General features: G+C 36.1%; 1 protein-coding gene across 1 annotated transcript; it reads left to right on the top strand.

Moving 5' to 3' along the window:
* The first annotated feature begins 428 nt into the window (after nucleotides 1–428).
* Nucleotides 429–3,233, top strand: LOC134796961 (C-type mannose receptor 2-like). The gene is made up of 4 exons (XM_063769155.1): nucleotides 429–459; nucleotides 1,048–1,389; nucleotides 1,793–1,960; nucleotides 3,001–3,233. The coding sequence occupies exons 1-4, from the start codon at nucleotides 429–431 to the stop codon at nucleotides 3,231–3,233; spliced, it is 774 nt and encodes a 257-aa protein (XP_063625225.1).
* Nucleotides 3,234–12,698: the final 9,465 nt, after the last annotated feature.

The following is a 12,698-nucleotide window of genomic DNA, read 5'->3' as shown; positions in this document are numbered from 1 at the left end:
ACATTTCCAATGTCAAAATACTTATAATCAATGTAGGTAGGTGGTAGTTCATGGGTAGTTCAACAACGAATATCTACCTGCCCTATACTTACTTTACTCTTTGCCTTACACAGTCGACATATGTCTTCATTTTTGCCCTATCACAAAGAAAAGTAAGTAAGGTGCTAGCAAAGGTGAACATAATACTTAATTACAACTTTGGCGTTGACTGTACAAAAAGTTGACACCTAAGCTGATTGTTCTTATTTCCAAAGCAACTTAACACCAACACCACTTGATAATTACTTATAATTATAATATTACTGCGTAAAGTTGGCAAATTATCGTTACTAGTAATAAAAACAAAGAACTATGTGTATGTACGATAACTTTACCGATAACGGGTCGTAATTTGGTACCTACAGTTTAGTTGATTCATAGCAATCAATATGTTCTGGCGTGTTTTCTTCACACTATTGGGTATGTATTATAGATATTTTTTATCATGTAAGTATGTATATTTTTACTAAGTGCAGTTTACTTTATTTTAATGTTGGCTGACGACTGGATACTACAGCGATTTTCATATTTAATTTAAAACATTGCAAATGTTTGTTTGTACATATGCAATATGTTTGTTTGGGTCAAATCTTGTAAGCTAAATTCTATTTTACCCACTTTCCATTATTCGATTGAAACTTCACATATATCAGTTGGGTGACAATGCATTATTATGGCACCATCGAGCTAATCTCATGATGCGCACAGGTGGTGGCCGTTGTAACTCTGGGATAAAAGAACTCGACCTCATTGTATTAGTTGACTATTATATTGATAGAAAAGTACAACTTGTATCAAAAATTAAACTATATATTTATATAAGTATGTACATAATAATATATATTGTCGTCTAGACTAGACGACGGTACTAAGTACCTACAACACAAGCCTTATTTGGGCTTACTGTGGGACTAGGTCGAGCTGTGTAAATTAGTCCTATAATATTTATTTCTTTATTTATTTGAACTGCACGTGTTATTTTAAAAACAAAACTATTTAAATTTTAAGGTGCCACGGCGGTTATAGCCACCCGTTGCAACAAGTTCTATCGTAAGGACTATACATACATAGATCAGTTCGATGCGTTCTACAAACTACATTGGGAGCAGCCCGGGCGCTGGCAGTCTGCGTTTCTCGCCTGCGATGACGAGGGTGCTACCTTCTTCTATCCAAAGACCGCGGAAGAGAGAACCGTTGTAAAGCGTCTGGTGGGGATGGAACTCAAGAGTAATAATGTTACAGAGATTTTCGTTGGCATACACGATGAGTTTGGCTTTGGCGAATTTATGACTGTTGATGGCAAGTACAAAGTACTATTACACCTTATAAAACAAAGTCCCCGCCGCGTCTGTCTGTTTATGTATTTGTATGTTCGCGATAAACTCAAAAACTACTGAACGGATTTTCATGCGGTTTTCACCTATCAATAAAGTGATTCTTGAGGAAGGTTTAAATGTATAAATTTGTTAACCCGTGCGAAGCCGGGGCGGGTCGCTAGTGAATACTATAGGTACTGTCCGCTGTCAACAATGGAGCCATATTCTAACAAAAATATTATTAATTTGTTAACAGAAACGAATCCGAATGTCATGGTTATTCAAGGTGTCACATTATTTATGTATCTTCCATACTAAATATAGCAATATCGACAAGGCTTTGAGACTTTTGAACAGTTCATACATTTGACTGTAAAATATTAAGAATAAGAAAGTTTTTATTGTCCACTGTGTAGGTATACATATAGGTATTTCAGGTCAACCTGCTTCATCAGTTCCTGGAAGCCAGAACCAGGGTCAGAGCATGTGTGTCGCTATGGGGGTAGACACTGGGACATACATACTGACGTCTTGTGAGACAGAGAAGCCTTTTCTTTGTAAGAAGGTAGAGGAAGCTGTGCCGTCCTGTCCTACCGTCGATCGTGGTGAGTGATTGAGTGACTTATTTATTTATTTATACGGGTAATTTCAACAACAATACCTATCTAAACTAATCAGAAATCAGAAATTATTTATTTGCATCGATACAGTATGGGGATGTTACAATATAATAGTGTTACAGATCATGTACCTAGCTTGCATGCAAGCGTGCAAATTCATCATCATAATCATAAATTTAAATAAATATAAAATGTCAAATTGAAATAATAGAAAAAAATTTACATAATAGGCATATCACAATACAATTAATAATAAAATTGATTAATTAAATTACAAAGTATCGATAAACCAGGTTTATCCCGATACTCGTTCTGACGTTGCACTAAATGTTGCATTCCGATTACGAGAGCATTGCTGCGCAATATTGCAGGATACAGCATGAAATGGGCAATGTTGCTGCTGCATGCTACTTATTTTATGAAACAAGGATGTAATAACAGATATAAAGCCTGGGGGCCGATTTTTGAGTTTCGACCGCTCGATTTCGTGTATTTCGTTCAATAATATCTCCAGTACCCGGCATTTAAATTTTCCGGCATTAACCAGTAATATATTATGATCACGCGCCATGTTGCGGAATTTCTCTGGAACGAATGTTTTCAGACTAAACTGAACTGTCACATACATGAGAATAACAGCGCACTCTTGACAATGATCAATATAATACTGGTCAGGCTTTACGTGGGCTTTACATTTGAAAGTATACATTGTTCTTGATTGTAACGTTTAATTTCGACACTCAATTTTAAATAGATTGGCATGATATCTCGCGTTTTCCAAAAAAAGCTAAATCTAGCTAAAAAGAGCTATCGTCCATCGTCTAAACGTTATTGAACATCTGACGGTCTAGCACATAAGTTGCGTTCTCGCGCGCGAGTCCATACTTAATAAAGTCGTGCTTGATGTATGGAGTCGCGGGCGAGAACGCAACTCATGCTAGACCGTCTGATCCTGACTTGTGGTCTATAGTCCTCGGAAGTGCCATTCGAACTTATTTATGTAAAAATATTTGTTTACCTTACAGGTTACACTTACCACAGCGATGTGAAGAAATGCTACAAAATTAATCAAAGGAAAAAGTCGTGGGCAGAAGCCATGAAAACGTGCATCACGGAAGGTGGGGTCCTAGCCGTGGCTAAAAACAACGCCGAAGCTGACATCATCTATAGAGAAATGAAAGAACATTTTGATGAGCCATATTTCGTTGGCTTTAGAAGATTACAGCCACAAGGCGACTTTTATACAGTAAAAGGTTAGTGAGATCTGAGGTAAGGTCACAAAGACAAAACTGCATAAATTCATAACTTGCAGGCTAGACGGCGGTGAATCGCTCAAACCCTATAAGGTAAACGGGTAAACGGTAAGGTACTAGTGCTCGACATGCTAATGTCCAATAGATGACCGGTGATGAAGGTACCGTACCTTGCTGTCACCTCTATTTACAATGTACCTAGACCGCGTCGAGCACCAGTGGCCTATCCCACAAAACTTACAATTACAATTTTACAAGTGTCAAGTTACAAGTTTGTAATAATACAAATGTGCGTACCACAAAATATACAAGTAACAAATTTGTAGTGGAAAATTCTTACAAATATGTAAATTGTATCGACAAGTCTACAATTTATTGTATCACAAAACTTTACATACGCTACATATATTTTCCGGAAAATGTACAAATTTGTAGCTGACAATTGTTTAGTGCTACATTAAATTGTAGTAATAATTATACATATATGTAGAATTGTACCTACAGATAGATAGATCACTATATAAATATAATTAATGTTATTCTTGCGTATTGCGTATAAAGTGAAACTACTTTCAACATTAAAGAAGCAAAATAAATTGTTACATATTTGTAGTTGTAACATTACAATTTTACAAATCTATTTACAAATCAACAATTCTACAATTATGTAGCTGTCGTGACATACCTTTATTCTCTGTGATACGCTTTCACAAAAATGACATATTTGTATACCGCAGACTTGTAACGAATACATATTTGTAATTATTGTGGTACATTTTATTGTTTACAATTTAACAATTTTGTCGAATTGTGCACTTGTAAAGTTTTGTGGGATAGGGCACAGTACGTTTACCTGTACGGTCACCATCAGTTTGTCACTGACATAAACGCCGTCGAGAACGTAATTTACTTTCTATACATCTCGCTCGCACTCGCATATTAGTGCAAACGGGATGTATAGAAAGTAAATTACGTTCTCGACGGCGTTTATGTCAGTGACAAACTGATGGTAACCGTACTGTGCGTGCACAATCGGCTTGACGTGAAGTTTTGTTTTAGCGACCCTACGTGGTTAGTTCAATGCGATGTGACAAGCTTAAGGCAGTCAATGATAATTGACTGTACATATCAGGCGGTCTAGCATAAGTTGCGTTCTCGCGTGCGAGTCCATACTTGAAGTCGCGCTAGATGTAATGCGTAGCGCGCGAGCACGCAACTCATGCTAGACCGACAGATGTAAATATTGACGATATCCGATCCTTTTTAACTATAAATCTTGAATTGATAGTACGATATACCGGGCCGGAGCCGGGCCGGAACTTCCGGCGCTTCGTTTTCTATGGAATATTCAGCCGTCATAGAAAAATTACATGTCGTAAGCCTCGGCCCGGACACGGCCCGGTCTAGCGTGAGGCATCCTTTAAACGACAACTGTGCTTTTTGTAAAAAAAAATATCTGTCCATTTCGGGGTCCCTTTGTTTCCCATAAAGTTTTAAGTCATAATGTATTGTTTGTCATATTATCGTTAGTCATAAAACTGAAACCGTTAACTTTTCAGGATTTTCGTAAGGTTATTCTATAGATAGGTTAGGTTAGGTTAGGTTTGTTTTATGGCAATCCTGAAAAGTTACGCGTTTACGTTTAGTTACCAATTATGACTAACGAAAATTCGGACAAACAATACATTATGACTTAAAACTATATGGGAAACAATAGAGACCCGTTTATTTCATAAAAAAACATGCATATTTGTAAACTTAACTACTAATCTTAAATTAAAAAGATTTTAGAATTAGAATTAATTATACACTAGGTACTATATATTACAGTTTTATTATATTGTGAAATCGTTTTTTCTGTTACATATACATGTTTATTTATTTCAGGTCAACAGTGGGACGATAGTTTTTACAAAGGGTGGTGGGGAAGTCGTACTGGGACAGATGACATAACAAGGGACTGCGGAGTGGTGGGGAAGACAGATAGGGTGTTTGCACTACTCGTTAGCACTAGGAACTGTTCCACACTTGTACCTTTTGTCTGTGAAATGATGCCCGTGGCTTAAACTAACTTTTCTTTGGGGCAAAAACTTGTTTAGTAAGAGTTAAGGTTATGCGTCTTTCTGGCGAACATCACCTGTAATATACCTGTAATACACATAAACGGACTTTAAAGCCTTTGTACTTTATCTTTATCGCCGTGTTAAAACCGGAAAAATGTGACCACCATTTGCCGTTTAGTTGATAAGCAATATAAAACTATGTGACAAAGGACTAAAGTTGGGGAATCCGTAGGAAAAGAATATTAATATAATATACTGATACTGATTTATACATAAGGTGTATTCGGGTAATACCGAAAGTCGGATAATTCCGAAATTCAGATGAAAATAACCCTAAATTCCATCATAATAAGAGTCTCTTTTCGGAATTATCCGACAGTTTTCGACATTCGGAATTACCCGAGTATACCTTACATTAATTGTTTTTTTTAGAAAATACAATCTCCCCAATGAGGGCGCCACTGTACGGTCCATGCATTCTAAAACAAATATTGTGCTTCCATTCCAAGCAAAGACATATGTAACCATTTAGTAATCGACATATAAGTATCTCCTAGTAATTACTCATAAATTATTATATAGTAAATAAAATATCTCATGGAGGTACCTAATCTAAGAATTCGAGCCTCAAATGTCTTGAATACCTAACATAAAGTTCTTAGTTTAATTTTTCTAATAAATAAGAAAATAAACATAAACAGAGAAGATTATTTATTTTTGTGTCTTTGGTTAAAATACCCTAAGTTTGATTTAATCGCCATCTACAATCATGAGTCTGAACTGTTCCTTATCCTTTATTACTACAGTACACTGCCATCTCGACGACTGCGATCGAAACTGTTACTCCCCTCAAAAGTTCTCTGGCTGTAGCCTAACGTTACAGATGGTCTCCGTAAGGTGGCGCTAGTAGGCTTGATGACATATCCTTCTAGCTTTTATTGCTTTTAGTTAGCAAAGTTCAAACACTAAGGGCCACTTGCACCATCCCACTCACCCGGGGTTAACCGTTTATGCCCGGAGTTACCATGGTTACCAGTACAATTTGACACTTGGTTAACGGTTTAACCGGTTAACCCCGGGTTAGTGGGATGGTGCAAGTAGCCCTAAGTATTAGCTGTTGATGCGTCTACAGACTAATCCGCGTGGGATTATCATTTCTACTAGGTATGTATCTTCTAAGTGGCAATAGGACCTTAAACAAACCTACCTACTTGAATAGGCCTGATGACAAATTTTGAAAACCCTTTTAATATCGTCGGTACACTTGTATTAGTTCCGAAAAACACTATATTTCAGTTATACTCATAAGATTTAACATAGATAATTGCATTTTATTATAGCTAGTTTAAACTTCGCGCGAAAACGCCTCGCATGCCATTTGTGACGTCATTATTTAGTTGGTGGTAGGGTGGTAGACATTGTTTACATACTTACAGTTACGAATTTCCCTTGAATCCGAATGATATTGTTAATTCAGCACCATATATTACGATTAGGGATGATAAATACATTACAAAAATTTATCACAATAACTCATTTTACACAAAAACTCTCACACGGTTGCAGTTTAAGATGAATTATTTAGATACATGTACATTTTGAGTGAAAATCACCGAACGCCGGTTTTACTTTTTAATTTTTCATTTTTTCTAGTTACGACAGCCAACATGGCAATGATAGTTCCATTCAGCCAAATAATTAAAAATGTTTGTTGTTGAAATATCGTATTATTTAGCATTTTATTTAAGTAATAACAAATAGATATCTACTTTATATCGTGTAATAATATTTTTTGGACGTAATAAATGTTTAGTGGCGAAATAACATTTTTTTTGCACCTTTCGAACTCTTTGGTGCCCACGTATAGATTTCGGTCAATGAGGTTGTCTATGTTGCTCTAAGAAATATGTTATGGATTGATGACGTCACTGTTTGGAACGTTTCTGATTGGCGTTTCAGTAAAAATGGCCGATTGGAGAATTTTGCACTTTTATTTTATTGAATATATTAATAATCCTTCAGTTTATACTGAGATTGGGCCATTTTTTAGAATCATATTAACATATATGTTTCGTTGAAACCATTATTTCCATGATTCTTTGTTACTTGCAACAGGCCTATTCCATGATTCGGTAATATTCGTATTATCTTACCTTTAACAGATCTTCTAGGGGCCATGCCAAGATGATAAATGATAATCGTACATTGACAAAATAAATGTCAAACTAAAATAATAAGGAAATGTATAGAGATCGCAGTTGTTACGAAAGGTAACTAATATCTCCATACATTATTGGCGTTTTGCTACTTACGATTGTCAACTTGGTTAGGCCTCTTCTGGCATGAGATGACAAAATTCCACTCCTTAGCAGTTTGCACCAAAAATAACAATATACCTACTTAGAGTTAGACCATGAAAAGTCTGCAACGATTTTGATTGCCCACGCAGTGCAAGTGTTATTTTAAACGTCGAACTTCTATGAAATTATGGCGTATAAAATAACACTTGCACTGCGTGGGCTATCAAAATCGCTGCAGACTTTTCTTGGTCTAACTCTACTTACTGGGAGATTTTTATTTCCATATCATAAAATAGGCACATAAATTCACAGCAAAAAGAAATAAGCGCGCTTAGCTTATTTTTCCTACTTTGGAAAAGTTTGTCAAAACCTTTTTCTTCATTCGTAATACTTTGGAGTTTTAACCTTATTTATATGCATTTATGCGAATAATGTATGAATTTTTCTTCCGCTAAGCCAACTGAGCGGTCGAAGTAGGTATTTCTTTTTTAGGAGTTTATTAAAACAGAGACTTGAAAGATACTAAGCGTAAGCGTGTATTTAGGTACCTATTCATGTTGTTCTCAATCAGGCATATTAAGCTATAAATATATATAATTTTGAAGTAGCTACTTACCTGAACAGTGACTAGGAATATATATGTAGTCCCTAAATAATCAATAATAGTAGTTCCGACCTTATGAATGGAATCCATTTATAAAAGTGGGTAGAGTCGCACCAAGAAAAGTCCGCAGCGGATTTGATAGCCCACGCAGTGCAAGTGTTATTTAATATGTCATAATTTCATAGAAGTTTGACGTTTAAAATAACACTTGCACTGCGTGGGCTATCAAATCCGCTGCAGACTTTTCTTTGTCTGACTCTATGCATTTTTTTGTAAAAGCGATTATAATATTTGAAAATTACATTACGGTACTGTCTTCCTGTCTAAGCTAACAATCGTCAACCTAACTTTGCACTCACTTGAACAATTGACAGTAGACACTAAGGGATCATTGACATAAATACTTACCCCCTTATTATATATATATTTTTTTTAACATGGTTATCTGAGTCGGCCGCAAAAATCCGGCCCTATTTCTCATTACCCTAAAGACAAAATTCTTATAGCTAGCACAACCTAATCGTTTGTCCCTTTCCATCATACTAATACGTCGGAAAGGGACAAACGATCATTATCGGCTTGTCAACTTTAGTAAACGTCTATGAATAAGGTTACTTACCACATTTTGTCATTGTCATTGCAAACGCCATACAGAGTTAGCTTGCGGCCCTTCGAGCAACACGGAAGGGAGGCGGCATTCGCACTATTTCCCCTCTGCCTAGGTACAAGATCAATTGATCTAGCGCGGGTAATAAAACTAGTTGCGCTCGGATTTTTCACTAGACCGAGTCCAGACGCGGGCGTGAACACAGCAGCAGAAAAAATGCCTAATTGCTCGGTTTTTTGGCGTAAAAAGAGGTCGGGGACATCAAATTTACAAAAAGAAGGTGTTAAATTTCACTTGTAATATTTTTTTTTACATATCATACGTTTAATTAGATTTAAACACAATTATTATATTTTAGTCTCATGTAATTGTTGGATTTATTGATTTTGCTCGCCCAGTACAAATTGCGGATCGGTCGCGCGACAAATCCGACTTCTCATCTGTCAGAACACTTCGACGAAAATGTGTTAGTGTGCATGTTGTGACACTTGTGACTGGTCCGTACACAAAAAGAGATCGAGGTTTGCAAGATTTGTCTTTGACGTGTGTCATTTTCTATGTATTCGTGTCGTCATTACAGATTGGATTTTGTATGTAAGTGTGTGTGAAGTGTGTGTGTGTGTGTGTGCACCTTTCCCCCGCAAAAAATGGCAGAAAGATTTGTACGGTAAGATATCGCTTGGGCCCCTCCCTTCCGATGTGTCGGAAGCCGGTGTTGCTCGAAGTTGCGGCCTGATTAGAACTTTAAGATACGTCACAAATTTGCTAAAGATACAAGGCCTGGGTCAAGGCCAAGGTTGTCTGTTCTCTTTGACGGCGCAGCAACAAGTATCACTTTCTCTCTTCTCGCTCTTTTAAAAATGCCATTTGTCAAAAAAGGACAACCATACTGTTGACAAGATGAACTTCAAATCAAGGTGTTGCCGTTTTTGGTGGTTTCAAGCTGTGTATGTGTGCGTAAAAACGTGTATGTGTGCTCATTTAGGGATGTGAAAAGTCGGTTTTAATCATGTTATATATCGATAAACGCTACACAGCCGAACGAAATAGCGATTAATTGAAGCCTCGATATCTTCGTTATAAACATAACACAAATAAACATCATTGAAATGCTAATGCATAATGAATATATTATAATATGTATATGGGACGCTACCTGCGTTGACACTCTGGCCCCTTCCCACCTCACGGGAACCAGTCACCAAGCAGGTGCGGCGGCTAAAGCGGCCGAAAAGCTCAAATTCCATAAGTACAGGGGTCTTGGCCCCGAGTATATTTTTATGCCATTTGGGGTTGAGACCCTTGGCCCGTGGGGTCCTAATGCCCTACAACTTTTTAAAGACCTTTCAAAAAGGCTTATCGATTTCACTGGTGACCGAAGAGCTGGCAGCTTTCTCGCTCAACGTATTAGCTTCGCAATACAGCGGGGAAATGCTGCCAGCGTCCTCTGCAACATGCCAAAGGGGCCCAATTTCTTAGACGTATTTTAATTTTATTTAATTTTATTTTATTTAGTATTAGTTTTTAGTTTTATTTTATAGATAAGTTAGTTTATTTTATTTTTAATGTTTGTATCTACCTTATAAATAAACGTTTATTTTATAATATAATAATATAATTCAATTATTGCGGAACACATATTTTAGTAGGTATTTGGGTTGTTTTCAGAAAAAAAATACCTTTTAATTTTTTTTTTAATTGAAGTATTTTAAGTCCATTATAACGTAACTGAGAATTATCAGTTTCGTTACGTGTGTATGGTTAATGTAGTATACCCTATAATGGACGTGGAACCGGTAATGGGACAAAAAACCACAAATCCTCTAAAATAAGTATCTAAAAGTAGTTTATAAACACTGGCTATATTTTATCATAAATAAGAGTCCTAGAGCTGTTTCAGTTTGAATTTTTAATAAATTCGGTTACTTTTTAAGAAATTGGCGTCAACCTAAAAGTTGTCGTGTCACTGAAAAAAAATACCACTAAGAATTCTTAACAACTTCGCTAAAAGAGGTTTTAATTAAAATTAAATTTTAATTAATTAATACTTGATGAAAACTAGAATGTGTTTTGTTAATTGCATTTACCATGAGATTAGGTATACAACACATTATGTTGTGACTCCACAGATGTAAAAAAATAGTGGTATTTGGCCCAATCCCATTATAGGAGCTGTAAAACTGCATACCTCCTATGATGGGACAATTTACATAATGATGCTTGCCATGCCATAATTTCATGTTTAAACAATACAGAAGTAAAATGTAGTTACGAAATATGTCAACCAGGAGGTATGCTCGGACTTCGGATAAATTAATATCGCTTTTCCAAACTTTTATTTAACTTGCCCTGTTAGTTAGTGTGGGTCAAATCTTGGTAGCTGAATTTGACCCACTTTCCGATTTCCGATTGAGTTGAAATTTTGTATACGTAATTAAGTATGCAAATAGGATGATAATGCTTATGAAAACATGGACCTGATCTGATGATGGAGACAGGGGGTGGCAATGGGAACTCTTCGATAAACGCTAACTAATTGTGTTTGGGTATATTAGAATTGTCTCGATGGGTCTAATACAATAATAATTGTCTGTGGAAAGAAAAATACATTCAGCGATAAAAGCTTATAACAATAATTGATTTTTTTGCCATAACTTATTCCCTATTTCAATATTTTATACTGATAGAGCAATGTACATTATAGGGGGCCCATTACTGGATCCACGTCCATTACCGGGGTTCCATTACTGGAGCTTTGGAGTCCGTGACTGGAGAAAAAAAAATAGTTTTAATTTGTTAAGTATGTGGAAACTCATTGCAGTATCTTTGATACAACACGCCTGAAATATGAAAGACGGATAGGACATTCATCTTGTAACACTCTAAGCGGTAGACCATTTACATGTATCAGGGAAATATCACAAATACTCCAAATTTCCTCTTAAATGTCCCATGACTGGTCCTGTCATCTTACTGAGGTATAATAATTAGGACATTTAGGATACTTTTTTTTCTCCTATCGCAATCGATAACGATCATGTTTCTGATTATAATGGAATTCAATTATTCAACAACAAAAAAAATTAAAAGGTACATTTTTTCTGAAAATAACCCATTTATGTACTGTAATTAAAAATCTGAACTTTCCCTTCGTTCCCTGCTGGGGTGTAACGATAAAATCGTGATCTGATAACCACGATACAGAATAAAAGCGTTTTTTGTTCATTTTAGGTATCGTTAAACCTTTCAAGTAAAATTAATATTGCAAGAAATTTCGATAGTTTATCGATATGACTTTATCGACATGGCCACAGCAAGATGGTTTTAGATTGTTAATCGTACGTAAAACAAAGTGGCAACAGTGACAGCTCGCTTAGACTCCATCTTTAGGTATATTATATCTATGTAAAGATACGACATGGATCGTGTAAGTTTCAAAAGTGACGTTTCTTCAAACAAAAACGTCACTTTTGACACTGACATATCCGACCCATATCGTATCATCGGACTGATTCTAGGTACTGTGTAAGATACAGTAGGTCGTTCTGTGTAAGATACAGACCTAAAAATTTTAAATTTCAGTGTTTTCGGACTTCTTAGGATCTTTTCCAACCATAGGTACTCGTATACCATACAATACCTATGAGTACAAATGTAGTGCATAATTGTTTTCCATCGTATTTTCTTGGAAACGTTCGTATTTGTCATGCTACTTCAGTCAAGTTCAGTACTTTTTGTACTGAGACTGACTGAAATAGCAAGACACGTTCGTACGTTTCCGTGAAAATACCATGGAAAATAATTGTGGACTACATCTGTATCTGCCAGGAACACAACAGTAGGACGCTGTAACAGTTATCTTGAAACCAGGATCAAAAATAATTTCATACAACATC

Source organism: Cydia splendana, chromosome 14 (genome assembly GCF_910591565.1).
Source record: "Cydia splendana chromosome 14, ilCydSple1.2, whole genome shotgun sequence".
Classification (NCBI taxonomy): Eukaryota; Metazoa; Arthropoda; class Insecta; order Lepidoptera; family Tortricidae; genus Cydia; species Cydia splendana.
The sequence above is the reverse complement of the archived record's forward strand: the minus strand, read 5'-3'. Positions and strand labels throughout refer to the sequence as shown.